At 36.5% G+C, this 15,637-nt stretch overlaps 1 protein-coding gene across 1 annotated transcript in view; it reads left to right on the top strand.

The window, feature by feature from the left end:
* The window catches only part of LOC129219897 (T-box transcription factor TBX10-like), a 76,562-nt gene that overhangs the window by 44,064 nt on the left and 16,861 nt on the right, over positions 1–15,637 (top strand). The window contains exons 3-5 of the mRNA XM_054854211.1: positions 6,997–7,113; positions 8,550–8,706; positions 12,397–12,549. Coding sequence (XP_054710186.1) covers positions 6,997–7,113; positions 8,550–8,706; positions 12,397–12,549 — 427 coding nt within the window. The remainder of the gene's footprint in view (positions 1–6,996; positions 7,114–8,549; positions 8,707–12,396; positions 12,550–15,637) is intronic.

Raw genomic sequence — 15,637 nt, 5'->3', positions numbered from 1 at the left:
AAGCTGAAACTTTTACAGCATAACACTATTAGTAAGTCTAAAAAAAAAAAAATATGGGGTGTCCAGGACTCTAACTGGAAAAAAAAAAATTTTTGAACCATCCTTAGAACTTTGAAACTCAGGTTCCATCGTTTTCGTTTTTTAAATCTTTTAGCGCAAGTGGTACAGGTAAACTCAGAATTTCAGTTCTACGCCATTCATCCTTTAGTAAGCTAGCAGCAGAGCTGGTTTGCTTCCAGAAAGTATTCGGAATCTTGCTGGGAAACGAAAAGAAATGAAACATAACAAAGCTAATATACTAGAATGCTTTGAAAAGAAAATCTGTATAAATATAAGGGTATACAAATTGTTTACGAAAGTTTTAACGTTTGAATCAAATCATGTTGAATTAGATAAATTTTATTAACTTATTGCGTGGATCAGGCAACAAAACAATCCTTTTAATCGTCTGAGCCTGAGCTAGTGCAGTATTTGTATCAAAAGCATTTTACTCTTAGAAGTCTGGGTCTGAATCTACAATATTATTCATCCTCCGATCTATAGGGATTCCTCTAGAATTGTAGCACTGACAATAAAAAAGAAAGTGGCAAAAGCAAAATTCTTCAGGAGAAAAAAAAAACGATCAGGAGGCATTAAAATATTGCTAAAACTATACTAATGAATCCATTTATTTTCAAAATGAACTTTTTGCAGGTTACAAACGAGTGATTAGTATGGTTTCAGCAGTTTTTTAAGTGACTCCTAATCGTGTTTTTCTTCTCCTGTGCAACTTTGATTTATCACCACCCCCTCCCTTAACTCCTTTTCAATGTCAACTCCTCAGTTATCACTGCGTATATTCCTGAGGAATAATAGGTCCATCAAGGGCCTAAAATTAACGGGGCTATTATCAGCTTGTTTTCTGCTGAAAGCATTTCTCAAAAGGTTATCGTTATGTTTCATTTAAAAATGTAAACCAAATGTTTTTTTAAAGTTATTTATTTACTTACAAAAAATATAGCCTTTAAAAAACTTACGGTGGACCTTTTCACCGACGTAAATTTGCATCAAACTGCCAATCTGCAGTGGGAAGGTAAAAAAAGGCAATATCTGAACATTTTTCTTTTTTTTTTTGCTTTTTTGTCATCTATTGTTCTTAAATTTTATTGTACAAACTTGCTCAAGTTTTATTGTACAAACTTGCTCATTTGGTTCCACTGAAAATTAAGCACGAAAAAAAAAGTCACATTCCAACATTTCACTACTATTAGTATGGAATCAAAAACACATTTCTTGAAACATGTCAAAAACTCATTTCTGCAGATATTACCTTTAACCTTCCCACAAGCAATGTCCTGCTTCTCAAAACGCTTCCAAGACCTTCATCTGTATGTTTAACTACTGTCCTGAAGTCTCAGTGCCCTCTCGCTCAAACTTACTGCTCAAAACGCCTTTTTTTTTTTTTTTTTTTTTGGGTCCCTTCTAGGCTAACAAGACTAACTTTCTACACGTATATTGGAAGAAGAATGTGGTTTGCATTAATTTATCCCTTGTTTATAATAATTTCTGCTAGAAACTGGCTCAGAAGCTCAGAAAAAACATTTGCACTTAGATTGATGGCAAACACATTTGTTTATATCAGTAACCCAAACAATTTTAACGCGTCTTCATAAACATTTCGAAAGTAAGAAGTTTCCATCAATGTTTACCTCTGGGCATGTGGCTGCCATTATTGGTCCCTCCAACCATTTGTCAGGTAGACCCTCTGCTGACAGATCCTGAAGACGAGCACGTGCGATGCTTCCTCGAGCCACGCCCCCTTTATTGCCATCGATCATTCGAAAGTTAAAATAAAAGGGTCTCAGAATCTGGCATCGAGCGAGGACGGTCTAAACATGTGGTATGGAATCAGAAGAAAAACAAAGGGAAGAATCTTGTGGCAGTTACAGATTGATATTTTGCAAGGCGTTTTCTTTCAGTCATTGTTTTTTTTTTTCCTGGCAGCTTTCCTTCGTCTGTGTTTTCACTTAGTCTTGCAAATCGTAGTGCAAATTATTCAAATAATGATATCAAATTTGCTTCGTAGAAAGTCGTTTTTATTTATGACACAGGGGTGTCCACTTAGGAGGGGTCATGGCGCAGTCAGACTGAGACATTGAAATCTTTTGAGAGGTGTTTTTCTTTCTTTTTGGAAGGGTCTTTCTTTGGTGTTGCTTCATGGCAGCTGGAGGGGGTGAGCCCATGCTTTTCGGGGATGGGCATCTTTGTATAACAGAGTCACATTGTATGTTTTGATTTTTTTCTGAATAGTAACCACTGGCTACCAGAGTCAAAAATGGTAGCCACTTTTCACTTTTGGTACCCATTTTTTTTTTTTAAATATATTCATCGCAAGAAATAATTAACCCTAAGGAAATTTGCTCCAAATTACGTTTCCAAGGTGTAGTTGACAATGCTGAACATATCAGAATTAGAAGCGTGTTGTCGTTGCACGATATACCTACAATATAATTTTCAACAAATAAAGAAACACAAAGTGACATAGTTGCCATTTTTAGCGACTAAGACTTGATTTTTTGGTAGCCATTTTCAATGAAATGGTCGCCCGTTGGTGATTGTCGACCGCTGATCTAGAATTTTACGCGTTTAATTTTGTCTATGTAACATTCAGCCGTATCAGAAAACGATTCTCAAACATAAAATGGAAAACATTTTTTCTTTAGTTGTGCTCTATTCTAAATCCCAATTACAGAAATATGAATAGTTATTTGTGGAAGTATAATTATAAGCCTTGGAGAAAACAGGCTTGAGAAGTAGATAGGTAGCATTGCACTGATGTCAAGGTTAAATAAATTTCTTAATTCATATTTTCTTATTATCAAATTTGTAGCAAATGAAATTCTTATGAGAATGGAGTTTCCACCTGAGCAAAGCACTGCCTAATTTAAATAATGCTATAAATACAGGCATAGACGGCTGATGCACCAGAGAAAGTGAATGGGGGTGGCTAAAGGGATCTAGGTTAGGGGGTGAGTCCCTTATTATTTTCAAAAAATTGGACTATATTAGTAGATTTATGTCATTATTGATAAAATTACCTTCTTTAAAAAAATCGGAACACGACGGACCTAAAATTGTGAAAATTAAGTTTTTACTTTCGTAAAATCAATTTATTCACATTAAAAAAAATATGTTTCAATCCATCGTTAATTTGAACTTTGAAAAGTGGAAGGGCAAGGTCCTTTTACTTTTGGAAGAGGCCCGTGCCTCCTCCCCCCCCCCCCCCTCTCACGAGTCGCCTATGGATATAATTCTGTTAGTTGTGGATAAGACATCCTTTTAGTTCAACCTGGTAGCTTTGCGATCAACTGCTTACTGATGCAACAAACATTTTACTAAAAGCATTAAACGTGGCCGACTACTTTCAAAACAATTATTCATATATTTCTGCAATTATATTTTTAAACTAAACATAACCCAGAAAAACTATTTATGTTTATACCCTGCTAGCAAAAGCATTTTTTTTTTATTTTCGTATTCTATTCTACTATTTGATACGAATTTGCTTCCAAATATGAGCGTATCTGCAACAACTCATCGATGAAGTTCAAAAATTTTCTTTTTACTTATTTTAACACTTCTATACTTTTTAAGTATTTCATGCCAGTATATTCCAAGGAATACATTTGTAATACTACAATGCGAATGTTGAGGGGGAGGGATTCCAATATTTTCATTGCCCAGGGTCTACCAAAGATAAAATCAGGCCATGTCTATATTTTCAGTGTTTTATCTTTAAATATTTTCAACTGCTTTGTGACTTCTGGAATACCTCGAGAATACACATTTCTGAAACAAATTGTTATCTGTTTTCTTATCGCTTAAAAATATAAATAAAAAAATCGCCGGTTTCTGTTTTCTCATTTGGGATTACAAATTAAACAAAAAAAAATCTATTTTCTGAACGATTTCGCCAGTATAAACAATTTAATAAAACCGGTATTCATAAGTCAAAAAACCTCAGAGGTTAAAGATCAAAAGGACCAGAATGTAATCGTTCCCACAACCCCAAGAAAAGCTGCTCTGACATCGTAAAAAATATTATCGTAGGCAGTTGGTTTACAGTACGCTGCACAATATCAAGATCGGAGCTTAAAATCTGACCTCTAACTAGCCTTAACTGCTGATACGGGGACGAGTGTTTATTTGATAAGGTTTTGTAATCTCCTAAAATATAACGATAATAAGGCCAGAGAACTGCTGCGCGCGATTGCTTATTAAACGTTATTAGAGTTATGACTTGATCCGAGGAATTTGATTTACTGCATAGCGTATACGTGCCGCTATCAAAAAGATGGACACTTTATATTGTTATCTATATTGAAGTGCTGTTCCCATTTTTGAACTCAAGAAATTATTTTTATTTTCTCGTGAATTCTTACAAACATTAGAAGTTCGTTATGCGACTTAAAAAGAGAGTGCCGGTATTTTATTTTTCTCTTTAATGATCATCTTGGCACAAAACAAAATTGTATTGTGAGCATAATCTGTTTTATCCGTTGAAAGGGGCAATACGCATTTAATGAGGGTTTAGTTTTCGTGGGAGCCTTCTGTACTTGTAAATATATTCACTCATGCGACGGAGTTCAGGCCATATATTGGTAAAATCTCTGTGTGTGTGTCTCTGTGTGGTTGTGTCCTTAAACCTATCTCCTCCGACTGTCAAAGTCTATCATGTCGATACTGGTAGCGTTGGATACAGGATATCCAGAGGAAGCCATTCCGCTTTGTTCCACTCCTCTAAACCTTATCGAGCCAGAGATATGCATAGATTAATATATCATTAAAATCATCAATTGTCACCCGCTGCAGGCAGCGAACGTGATTGGCGAGCGAAACGAGCAGGGGGCGGAACCCACGAGTTTAAGTGTGAAATAAGGGAGGATCCAGCTTCCGCTTTTGGATGGTATCATTATTGGGAAGGTGGAAGAATCATTAGTGCAACGTGTAACCAGTACTAAAGTTGGAAAAGAAATATTTGGGAGAAGTTATCTTGGGGTTTTTGGTAACTCACTAAAAGAACAGGTGATTTAAACTCACTTTACATTTATTTGTATTATTTCTACAGTTAAATATGAAATATTTCGACGACAGGCGTCTCCCCCCCCCCACCCCAAATACAGCACTGAGTATAGCATTCGAGCTCAAATAGGGCGTACGGGGTAACTATTCGAATTATAAATATAAAAAAGGCAGTTTTTGGCTATTTTAGGTAACTTCAAGCGAGAAGAGGGGGTCACAAGCCCCCAAGATCCCTTCTCTGAATTCGCGCTTGGTATGAAAACAAATTCTGAAGACTTAACGGGCTCCCATACGCAAAATTTTAATCGTGGAGGGCTCAGATATTTTCCCCATGGTTTAGCAGGATATTTTCATTTTATTTTTATTTATATCATTATATTTTTATTTTCATTTTCATTTTAATAACTTATTCATTAATTGCTGAAGAAGAAATGTTTTTACATTTTTGCAAAGAAAAAGTACTAAAAGCAAGTAAGTTCTAACTTCAAAGGGGGAGGGGGCTTGAGCCCCCACTTGTCCCCCCTCCCATATGGGCGCCCTTGGCTGCTACTTTTCTTTGTTAGAAATAAAGCTCTGTTTTAGACTATAAGAGAAGTACATGAAATACACCGCCAGCTCAGTCAATTCCAGCCGAGGACTGCAGTTTCGTGCTTATTAGCACTCATCAGCCCGGCATAGGAATGACTGAGCTGGAGGTGGAAAAGCCTCCAGCTCAGTCATTCCTATGCCGGGCTGATGAGTGCTAATAAGCACGAAACTGCAGTCCTCGGGTGGAATTGACTGAGCTGGCGGCGCATTTCATGTATTTCTGCCTTAGCCCTGGCTATAGGGCGGTAACTTATTGAATATAACAGAAGTGTTTTACACCGCAAACAAAATAAGATTACTCTTTATTTTCAGTCAGTCTATTTTCAGTAGCAGATATAAATGATTTCACACTATTTTCAACGAATTTGACTGCCCCCTTTATCACAGTGTCAATTCCCTTTCCCCTTCCCCTCCCCTTGTCACATGTCAAGCTGTTTTTCATAAGCATACTGATATAAAAAATGTTATCACGTCACACTCCTTGTCACATCCTCCTTCCCCTTGTTAAAATTGTGCCAATTTCACCCCCACCCCTTTTAAAGTATAACATCATTTGTGGAGAATCCCTTAACTGAATTTGTCGTATCTAGCTAAAAATTTTCGAACCACGTAATTAGTTCCCCTTTTAGAATTAAAACCGTCGATTTCCGCATTGGGAATTATTCTTTTGTCTTTTTCTCTTTTAAAAATTGAGTCCTACAATCTCCCCTTTTAGGGATTGCATTTTATGTAATTTATTTTTAAAACTAATACTTTCAGAAAATTAACTTTATCACCTGCTGTTAAAAGTAGAAAAATGTGGGGCAAAGTGAAATAGCGGGCGCACCGTATGACTGGGTTCGTTGGCCGACAGTGGTGTGCGGCAGTCTCGCGGTGAGGGGGGGGGACACCCCACAGAGGCATTAGTTTTAACCTTATTGCCAATCCTAATACAGCTATTTATACACATGCAAGGACTGTTTTGGATTTAAAAAAAAAAACGTTCCAGAAAGTAACTCTGGCTGCGCTAGTTGTCTGCGTACGTGGTGCATTGCACCGGGAAAGACCCCGGACTGAGCGCCTGCCCAGCATGGCGTAAGTGAACTTGACATATCGTGAAATATGGTTCAGTGGAATTTTCGCTTGCTGAAAGAAGTTTGAATTTCTATTTTAAACGCGGTTCTAGAGTGCCCGATATTCAGTAATTTCTATCTCGTACGGTGTTTAACTGTATCACTTTGTCATTTTTATTTACTTCGTTTTAATATCTTAAGGACCTCTAAATATGTAAAATGCATTTACAGCTTCTGTTCTGATTTTATTTTTATTTTTTAAATGAAGTATTCAAATAGCTATTTCATGTTCCAGAAGGATGTTTCCAACGTTTCAAGTAAAAATTTATGGCATGGACCCAATAGCAGATTATATTCTAATGATGGATTTTGTACCTGTTGACGACAAGAGGTACCGGTACGCCTTCCACAGGTACGATTTACATTCATGAGTATCTCACTTAATGTTTTTAAAAAATAAATAGAAACGATTGTAAAAAATTATAATAATAATAAATAAATAACTTAAAGGCCCAATTCCAACTTTTTATTATCTCAGTAATTTTAGTTTTTGAAATTGTAACCGCGCACTTTTTTTGTCATAGTGTCGGTGCTCTGAAATTGAACCCTTAGTGTTACTATGTTGTGATACTAAAAGTCACATTGCTCTGCACATTATGTGTTTGCTCTTGATTTTAAGTATAATATTAAACAAATTAAGACCACAGCTTATTCCAATTTTCTAGTGCTCCCTAAGCTAAGACGTTCAAGGCTGGGTGGCTTGGTCTTAATGGTCTGGGCCTAATTCATCTGCGGCTCTAGAGGAACCGAACGAATTTAAAAGCTCGATTGATTAGATGAAATTTGACTTCAATAGATTGAAAAAAATAATTATTATACCATAATATTTATTTTCGACGCAAAAATATTATTATATATTAAAAGGAAATATAACAACGTCTAATCGCACAAATTTGCAGAGAGCTGTATGCATGTGCTTCGGGTCGGAGTCACACTCCTCATCCGTAAGTTCACTTCTTTTGCTTGAAAGGGGGGTTCCTTGTAACCCCGAAACACGTTTATGCAGTTCTCCACAAATACCTGAACCTCAGAGCCAGAAGGACGTAAGTCACAGTATGATAATTTTACAGGCGAGGGGAAAAGCTTTTTTCTGGCGCATGCAAAGGATGGGGCGCGACTCTTTTAACCCTGGTAAAAAATTGAAAACGATTCTTTTTTAAGAATAACATTCACATGGCTCGATGGCTGCGGAATATGCTTCTACATACAATGCATAAACAAATGGAAAACAGCAATTTTTGACTTGCGTCAGTCTGGCTCTGATATTTCCTTAAACATTTTCTCCTAAAGATATTTCTTTACTTACTTTCCTCGTCACCAGTCAAATAAAATAGTGTTGATCTCTCAGAGTACCCGACGAGAAAACTGACATCGTTTTGATAAAATAGAATGCTTTAATGAATATCGTTGATTTAGGATTAATTTATGCGCAAAATGCTTCCTTTATTCTAAGAAAGGTAGCCTCTCATTCCAGCTCTATTTTCTTGAACTAAAGAAATGGTTCTGTGTAATGCCGAAAAAAGAGCATATAATTTTTGCTGAAAATGTGTGAATCATAACCTTTAGTTTAGTAATTACAATTGCTAGAAACTTTAATAAATGATTTTGAGTTTAAAACAATTTGAAAAATTACCTATATCTTCCCTTAAGTTGATAAAGAAATCATATTAAATTTCATGCAAATCAAAGAACAAGTGTGCATAACTCAACGCATGCGTGCTCGTGTTTCTTGTTCATTTTGACATAACATGGTGATCAACTGATACACATATATATTTTCTCCCTCAGCTCCAGTTGGGTTGTAGCTGGAAAAGCTGACCCGAATATGCCTCCCAGAATGCACGTCCATCCAGACTCCCCTGCGAAAGGTACTCAGTGGATGAAACAGGTAGTTTCATTCGACAAACTCAAACTCACCAACAACCAGATGGATGACAACGGACATGTAAGCGAAATTTCTTTCATGCCAATTCTCAGTTTGAATGTAATTCCCTCTCCCCTTTAGACTCGTGTTTAAAATGTGGAAGTGAATCATTGTGGTAGTGAGAATGTGGAAGTGTGGTGTGATCGCACTGTGTTAGGGGTTATGTCGCACTGTGTTAGGGGAAAAAATGGCCACATCCACATCGAAGGCTGCCATAACGGCAGCCTTCGATGTGGATGTGGCCATTTTTTCCATGGCATGGAAAAGGACGCAAAATGTAATGGCAGGTGCCTTCATCTTTGAGGAGGCACCTGCCTCTCCACCTTTTCTCATCCGTCAAAATTATTTGAACGTGAGAGAATAACTTTGTAAAACGGGAAAAAAATCTAAATAGAATGTATACACTTGTTTTGGCGTTTTTGGGGGGCAAAAAGTTTTGCGCAGGCTAAGAGAGGACTATTCCAATTGAGCTCATCACTCGGATTACTCATACCTCAAAGGTCAACGCTCAAAACTTTTTTATATTAACTACCTCGTCGCCACAACTACAAACCATGCTTACGCAATTTATTTTGCCGTTTTTATTTCAAACGTTGTTTTAACCAGGGCTGTGGAGTCGGAGTCGTTAGAAAACATGCCGACTCCGACTCCGACTCTGGGTTTCTTTTTTTCTTTCCTTTTCACTGACTCTCCTTGCATTTTTTAAAAATGGACTACCAATTGGTTCGATTACAAGTATAAAAAGATACTAATAAGGAAATCACTGCCATAATGGCAATCAGCTAGCTTGAGTGCTTATCGAACTTTCTGTAGCTGCCCCCTAGTTTGCTTGCTTTTTAACTTAACTAATAGCAACTGTCAGCAAACGGTTTTGTTGCCTAACATTTTCAAGTAATCACTTTCAAATAAAAATTGAAATATAGTGTTTTGTTCGATCTCAATTATAAAATAGTAAAAGAAACGTAACAAATTAGTAAGTCGAGGCCAGTATAGCTAAGGATGAAGCGCTTAAGGGTGAACGGCAAATTCAAAGAAGTTCTGGCGCGAAAGTACGAATCCAAAAGATTCGATGAAATAATCTAATGTTTTTTTCTTTATTAAGACTATTTCTATAAGCTTGGTTCTCACTAAAAAGTATGGAACAAAATAAGTGTAAATGATTTCTTGATTACAACACTCAATAATTGCAGTTAATCTTAAAATCTTCATATTAAGGTTAATTCTAAAGCTGGCAATAAAATTTAAATTAAAAATTTAGCGAAGAAGAAATATAGGTATAGTAACAGCTATTCGTACAAATTTATATAGAGCCGCATTTTGTGTAAAATTAGCTCCTGACGTATATGTGTAGTATTTTCGTTGAAATTTTATTGATGAAATATAATTTAAAATATATTCGCGAAAATTTTCAGAATTAAAGTATTTATATTTTTTATAAACTCTGAAATTAATTTTGGGTGTCATCTACCAGATGGGTGTCACCCGGGGCAAACCACCCCCTCTCAAGAACTTGAATTTAGAAATAAAGCTTTTTTTCTCTCAAGTTACAGCTTCAAAAAATTGAAAGCACACGATTTGATCAATATCTATTTGCTAAACATTAAAGAGGGGCAAATTACAGATAATCCTTTTAAAAATTTTTAAAAGGGATTTTTAAGTCATCTCACTTTTTAACTCGTAACTATTGGAAAATTTGATCTTTAAATTGAATTTCTAACGTTGTACGCGTCTTAGGTTTACAATAAAAAACAAAATGCGAAATTTTCATAAAAAGGAATTAATATTCCAATCTCTGTTTAGAGGTTTTCCCCCTTCCCCTGAAGGGAGAGAGGGAGTTGAAAAAATGCAATTAAAATTAAAAAAAAAAATCTGGAGTCGGAGTTGGAGTCGGAGTCGGGCGTTTCAAAGTCCAGGAGTCGGAGTCGGGGTCGGAGTTGGTCATTTTCCTTCCGACTCCGCAGCCCTGGTTTTAAGACAGTCGGTTTTGTGCACAGGCAAACAAATGTTAAATCATGAGTTCCATACAATTATGTTGGATTAATAACATTGTCAACGGTTTAGGGGAGTTCATTACCGCTATGACCTTCCTTATACATCCGCCCCTGATTCCATTTCTTCGTAAATACTCTTGGTTGCCTCAATGATGATCATTTAATCCTTAGCATTAGTCCATAATTAAAAAACTTCGTTAGTTTTATTTTGCATGGAACAATAAATCAAAAATAATTTTTTTGTTTTTTTTGCAAGAAATGTCACAAATGAAAGATAATCCGCGGAAATAAATTGAAAAAGCACCCTTATTGATCAATTGAATCCCGGAATTAAAGGGGTGTAACTGCCAAAATTAAAAATTTGAAGATAACCAATACAAATAGTAGGAAGAAAAGATATATTTGTAACTCTGATAGGTGTTGCTACAGAAAAAAAAATTCAGTGAAAGTCCATAAATGGCTTGATTTCAACACGTTTTTTACTCAAAACGTAAAGAAGTCCACCTTGCTTCTAACTGCCTCAACTGCGTCCCATAAATTGCATACATATTTTTTCATAGAATGCGAAGGAAATCTATATTTATCCCTTAGAATTCATTGTAAATTTCATGAAATTCAAGAGCAAGTAATTTCCAGTTACTGGCTGGACATTACCTGCTCTGCATTAAACGGCTATGCTTGCTGGAAAGACTAATTGGCAGGTAGCATTTTAGGCAACGGATCCTTGTTAATCAGAAACACTTGGTACTGCTGTCAGCTCAGGTAGACATATTGTTAGGATGTCCTGGGATGTGCTACTGTATAGCATGATTTAGAAAAAAAAATTTCAATTTGGCTTACCTAGGGTTTTTAGACTTCGCATGCGTTCTTCTCAAAACTTAAAAAAATCCACTTACATCCTTTTGCTTCTCTGCCTCAAAGCACTCCTACAAGCTACGTATCAAAAGTCCTTATAGTTATTTTTTTTAAATTAAAGTTATTAGCACTGGGTAAAAACTCCAGACAAAAAATCAGTTTGTAAAAAAAGCAGTCGAAATCTTTGTACTAAAAAATGAGTAAAATAAGTCAACGTGAAAACAGTACAAAAAAAAAGCATCAAAACATAAAGGCATAACAATAAAAGCATTAAAAACTCAGTAAACAGCTGTTTCGAGGCTATTAAAAATAAACCTCTTCATCAGTATAGAAAAGAAAGAATGGTTCACGAATTCCGAACAAAGAACCGTCAAGTGAACGTTCTCTTGACCGTTTGTTCGCATTCTTTCTCTTTTACACTGATGAAGAGGCTTGTTTCGATTTCATTCACTCGGCCGCTTGTTCAAACTTCATGAATCATTCCTTCTTTTTGGCGCTGATGAAGAAGCTTGTTTTTAATAGCCTTAAAACAGCAGTTAGCTGAGCTTTTAACTCATTTTAATGCTTTTATTTGTACTGTTATACATGTTGACTTCTTTCACTCTAAAAACCAATTACCGATGATACTGTTTTTTTCTGTCACACCCAGACCCACTATCGTTTAAATTATATGTTCGAAACAGTAACCTAACATTCTGGACTTGTTACTGCTCTAGTATGAACTGTTAAAAAAGTCTCACTCTTAATCATGGGGCAGTGTATTGCGTTTCAAGAAGTTAAGAAAAAAAATTATACCGATACCTAATCGTACTTTGATGCAACAGATAAATTGCTATTTTTTTTCATTTATTTATTTATTTTTCAGATCATTTTAAATTCCATGCATCGGTATCAACCCAGGTTTCATGTTGTGTATGTAAACCCAAAAGGAGAGGATTCCAGTCAAACGCAGAACTTCAAGACCTTCGTCTTTCCAGAAACAAAATTTACAGCTGTTACAGCATATCAAAACCATAGGGTAATTTTAATATTTTTTTCTCCAACTTTCTGTACTTTTTTCTTGTATGTGGAACTAAAAATAATTTCTATAGCAAAACAACTTTTGTTCATTTACGTTTTTAAATCAATTTTTTTCATGAAATATATAAGTTGTTATGGCAGAGACCAAATTGCTGCTTTTCAGTGGAACCTCCCCCCCCCTTCCCCCACACACAATTTCTTCAACCACTTACCAATGCCTCATAGTAATTTCCATAATACTGTGAAACGAAAATAAGAGTAATAAACTATGTACAGCTTACTAGCTGTTACATGTATTTTATTATCTGACTAGTGGATCCGCAAGGCTTTGCCCGTAAATGAAAAATTAAAACTTCTTTTGGTTCGCATGTATATTCACAAATAATGTATGGTGAATTTTCTCGCCAATTGGCTTGTACCCATGTTACGGTTACACGTTATGATAATTTCGTATCTCGCCAATTGGCTTGTGCCCATGTTGCGGTTCCACGTTATGATAACTTCGTAATTTACTCGTCCATCTTATGATAATTTTGTTCTTAAAATTAGAATAGAAATAGAACCACATCGAATTTTTGAAAAATCGCTTTGAGGTGCACACCCCCATGCTACAAACTAACTTTGTGCCAAATTTCATGAAAATTGGCCTAACGGTCTAGGCGCTATGCGCGTCACAGATATCCTGACAGACAAAGATCCAGACAGAGAGACTTTCAGCTTTATTATTAGTAAAGATGAAAGTGATTAGAACAGAGGATTTTTATTTGGAGCAGCTCTCTATAGCAACAATGATAAAAGAAGTAAAATATCGGAGCAATGAAACATTATGATAAGAAGTTATCCCTTCTTCAATGACAAGTTCAAACTTTGAGGTGCAGAGCCACCGAGAGCTAAGAAGAGCCCCTTGTCAGTTCGTTCGCTGGGCAGCCTCCGTCACAAAGCATTTCAAACTTCTACTGCGCCGAATCCAAGCCAGGTCTTCTCAAGGGCCGGGCCCCTACTTTCCGACTGGGCTGACATGGCCCCTCGTCGGCCCCGAGTGAAACAAGCAAAATTGAACTCCAGAAAAGGATTTTGCAAATTTACAAACATCGACTGAAAAAGAAAAGAATAAAATTCTACGCAAAATGCATGAGACAGTTTAGGAAAAGTATCAGTAATCAGGGGGGAATGAGGGGAAGTTTTAAAACAGAGTATCAAATTTGGAGGGTGAGGGGGGGGGAGAAATGGAAGCTGTATCAATAATTAAATCAGACGGTTTTCAAAATGTGGACGATGTCCCTCAAATCTGGAAGAACGATATGTCGGATATTTTAGTGAGGTATTATTTTATTGTCTGCATAACTTTTCTCTGTTATTAAAAATCACGAAAGAGACTACTATATAAGACAGTGGGAAGCAATTGAATGCAATTGCCAAAATTAAAAATTTTGAGATAATCGGTACAAATGGGGTAAACCTCTTCTCTGTCTTGAGACAAAGTACTAGTATTCCAGTTAGGTGCTTTTATACAGCATGATTTAGAAAAACTTTCCAATCAAAGCCTACCTAGGACCGCAACTTTAAACGCGTTTTACTCAAAACTTGAAAATGTCATGTTACATTCCTTTGCTTATCACTGCCTCATATTACTTGAAAAAATTTTTTAAAAACTTTTTTCGGTCAGCCCTATGTGTTCATTTCTAATATTTATTGAATGAATTTCGTTTTCGAAACGAAATAAATTAATATTCAAAAAGAACGAAATAAGCATTTTTCCCCCTTGATTGTAAAACGTTCTGTCTACCGAAAACAGAGTCTTAAGTTAATTTTCATTTCAAAATCACGATGACCTATTGGGGTGTAAGATTCTATCCATACGTTGGACCACTCGAGGTTTTCCCTACCCCGCTTCTTCCGATACTTCCAACAGATACACGCATCATCACCAATGTCAACAAGAAGTTGCCCAACCGAGACTGTCACTTCTGGGAGTGTATAGGCGCAAACTAGATGACAGCCGATCCGATGGGGCAACTTTCGCTCGGGACTCCCCCACCTCCATCTAAAATGATATGTAGCGCATGGAGCGCGAAAAAAAGGGGGACTCTGCTGAAGTCGCCCCCTTCCCCTTCTGTGTGACAGAAGGACAGTACAGGGTGCCAAGACCCCCCACGAGCGTAGATTCGGGTCCAAAGCGTTGGAATGCAATCCCTGATATTCGACACCCACTCTCTAAACTCGTGCTCGTCACCCGCCGACCCGGGGCTGTCCTCGGAGAGAGAAAGTTACTGACCTAATAAATCAAGGACTCTACCGAGATTTAGTTGCGGGGACTGCCAGACGTAACGACTGGCGTGATATTTTGTTTTGTTTATAATCCGTTGGTGATTCCGTAGACAGAATGTTTACATTCAGATGTCCCCAGACCACGGCACACGAAGATATAATATAAAGAATGTCGGGCACGCGAGTAGGCCTCAGAATCTACTGCCTTGCCTACCAGGAGGAGGCGAACTCGCCCCCCCCCCCACACAAACCGGGTAAGGTCAAGGGTCAAAAAGGGGCCCAACACCGATGCACTTACTGCAAAGCTTTTTATTTACCCCTAGTTGCATCTAATTGTTGTAGACTGACCAGTGAATGAATACTTTTGCTCAAATTTATTTTCAAAAACTCATAACATCGTTAAAAACTAGCATTTGACACACATCAGAAAAAAAAAAAAAACATTTAAATTAATATGTAAGTACGCATCTCTTTATGTTTTTTAAAAAGTAATTGTAAAAAAAAGTCTGTTGGGCTGCGTCTAGGATATCTTTTAGCACCCAGGGATCGATATGGAAATAATTTTTGGAAAGCGCCCCCTCCCGTTCTCCATACAATGTTTCACAACAAAGTTTTCATAACTTTATTTTTAAGTGTTTTTTTTTTTTTTTTTAGAATTCCTTAAGGCCAATTAATCTGCTTTCAAGTTAACAAATAATGTGCCCTAATATACTTTGAATGTGGACGTAAAATATCTTTAACAATTCAAACCAATTAAACACTAATTCCTATATAATTTCAGCAGGGTTAATAAATAAACCCATACCTTATTTGAGTTT

This window comes from Uloborus diversus, chromosome 4 (assembly GCF_026930045.1).
Source record: "Uloborus diversus isolate 005 chromosome 4, Udiv.v.3.1, whole genome shotgun sequence".
Classification (NCBI taxonomy): domain Eukaryota; kingdom Metazoa; phylum Arthropoda; class Arachnida; order Araneae; family Uloboridae; genus Uloborus; species Uloborus diversus.
This window is presented reverse-complemented; position numbering and strand designations above follow the sequence as displayed.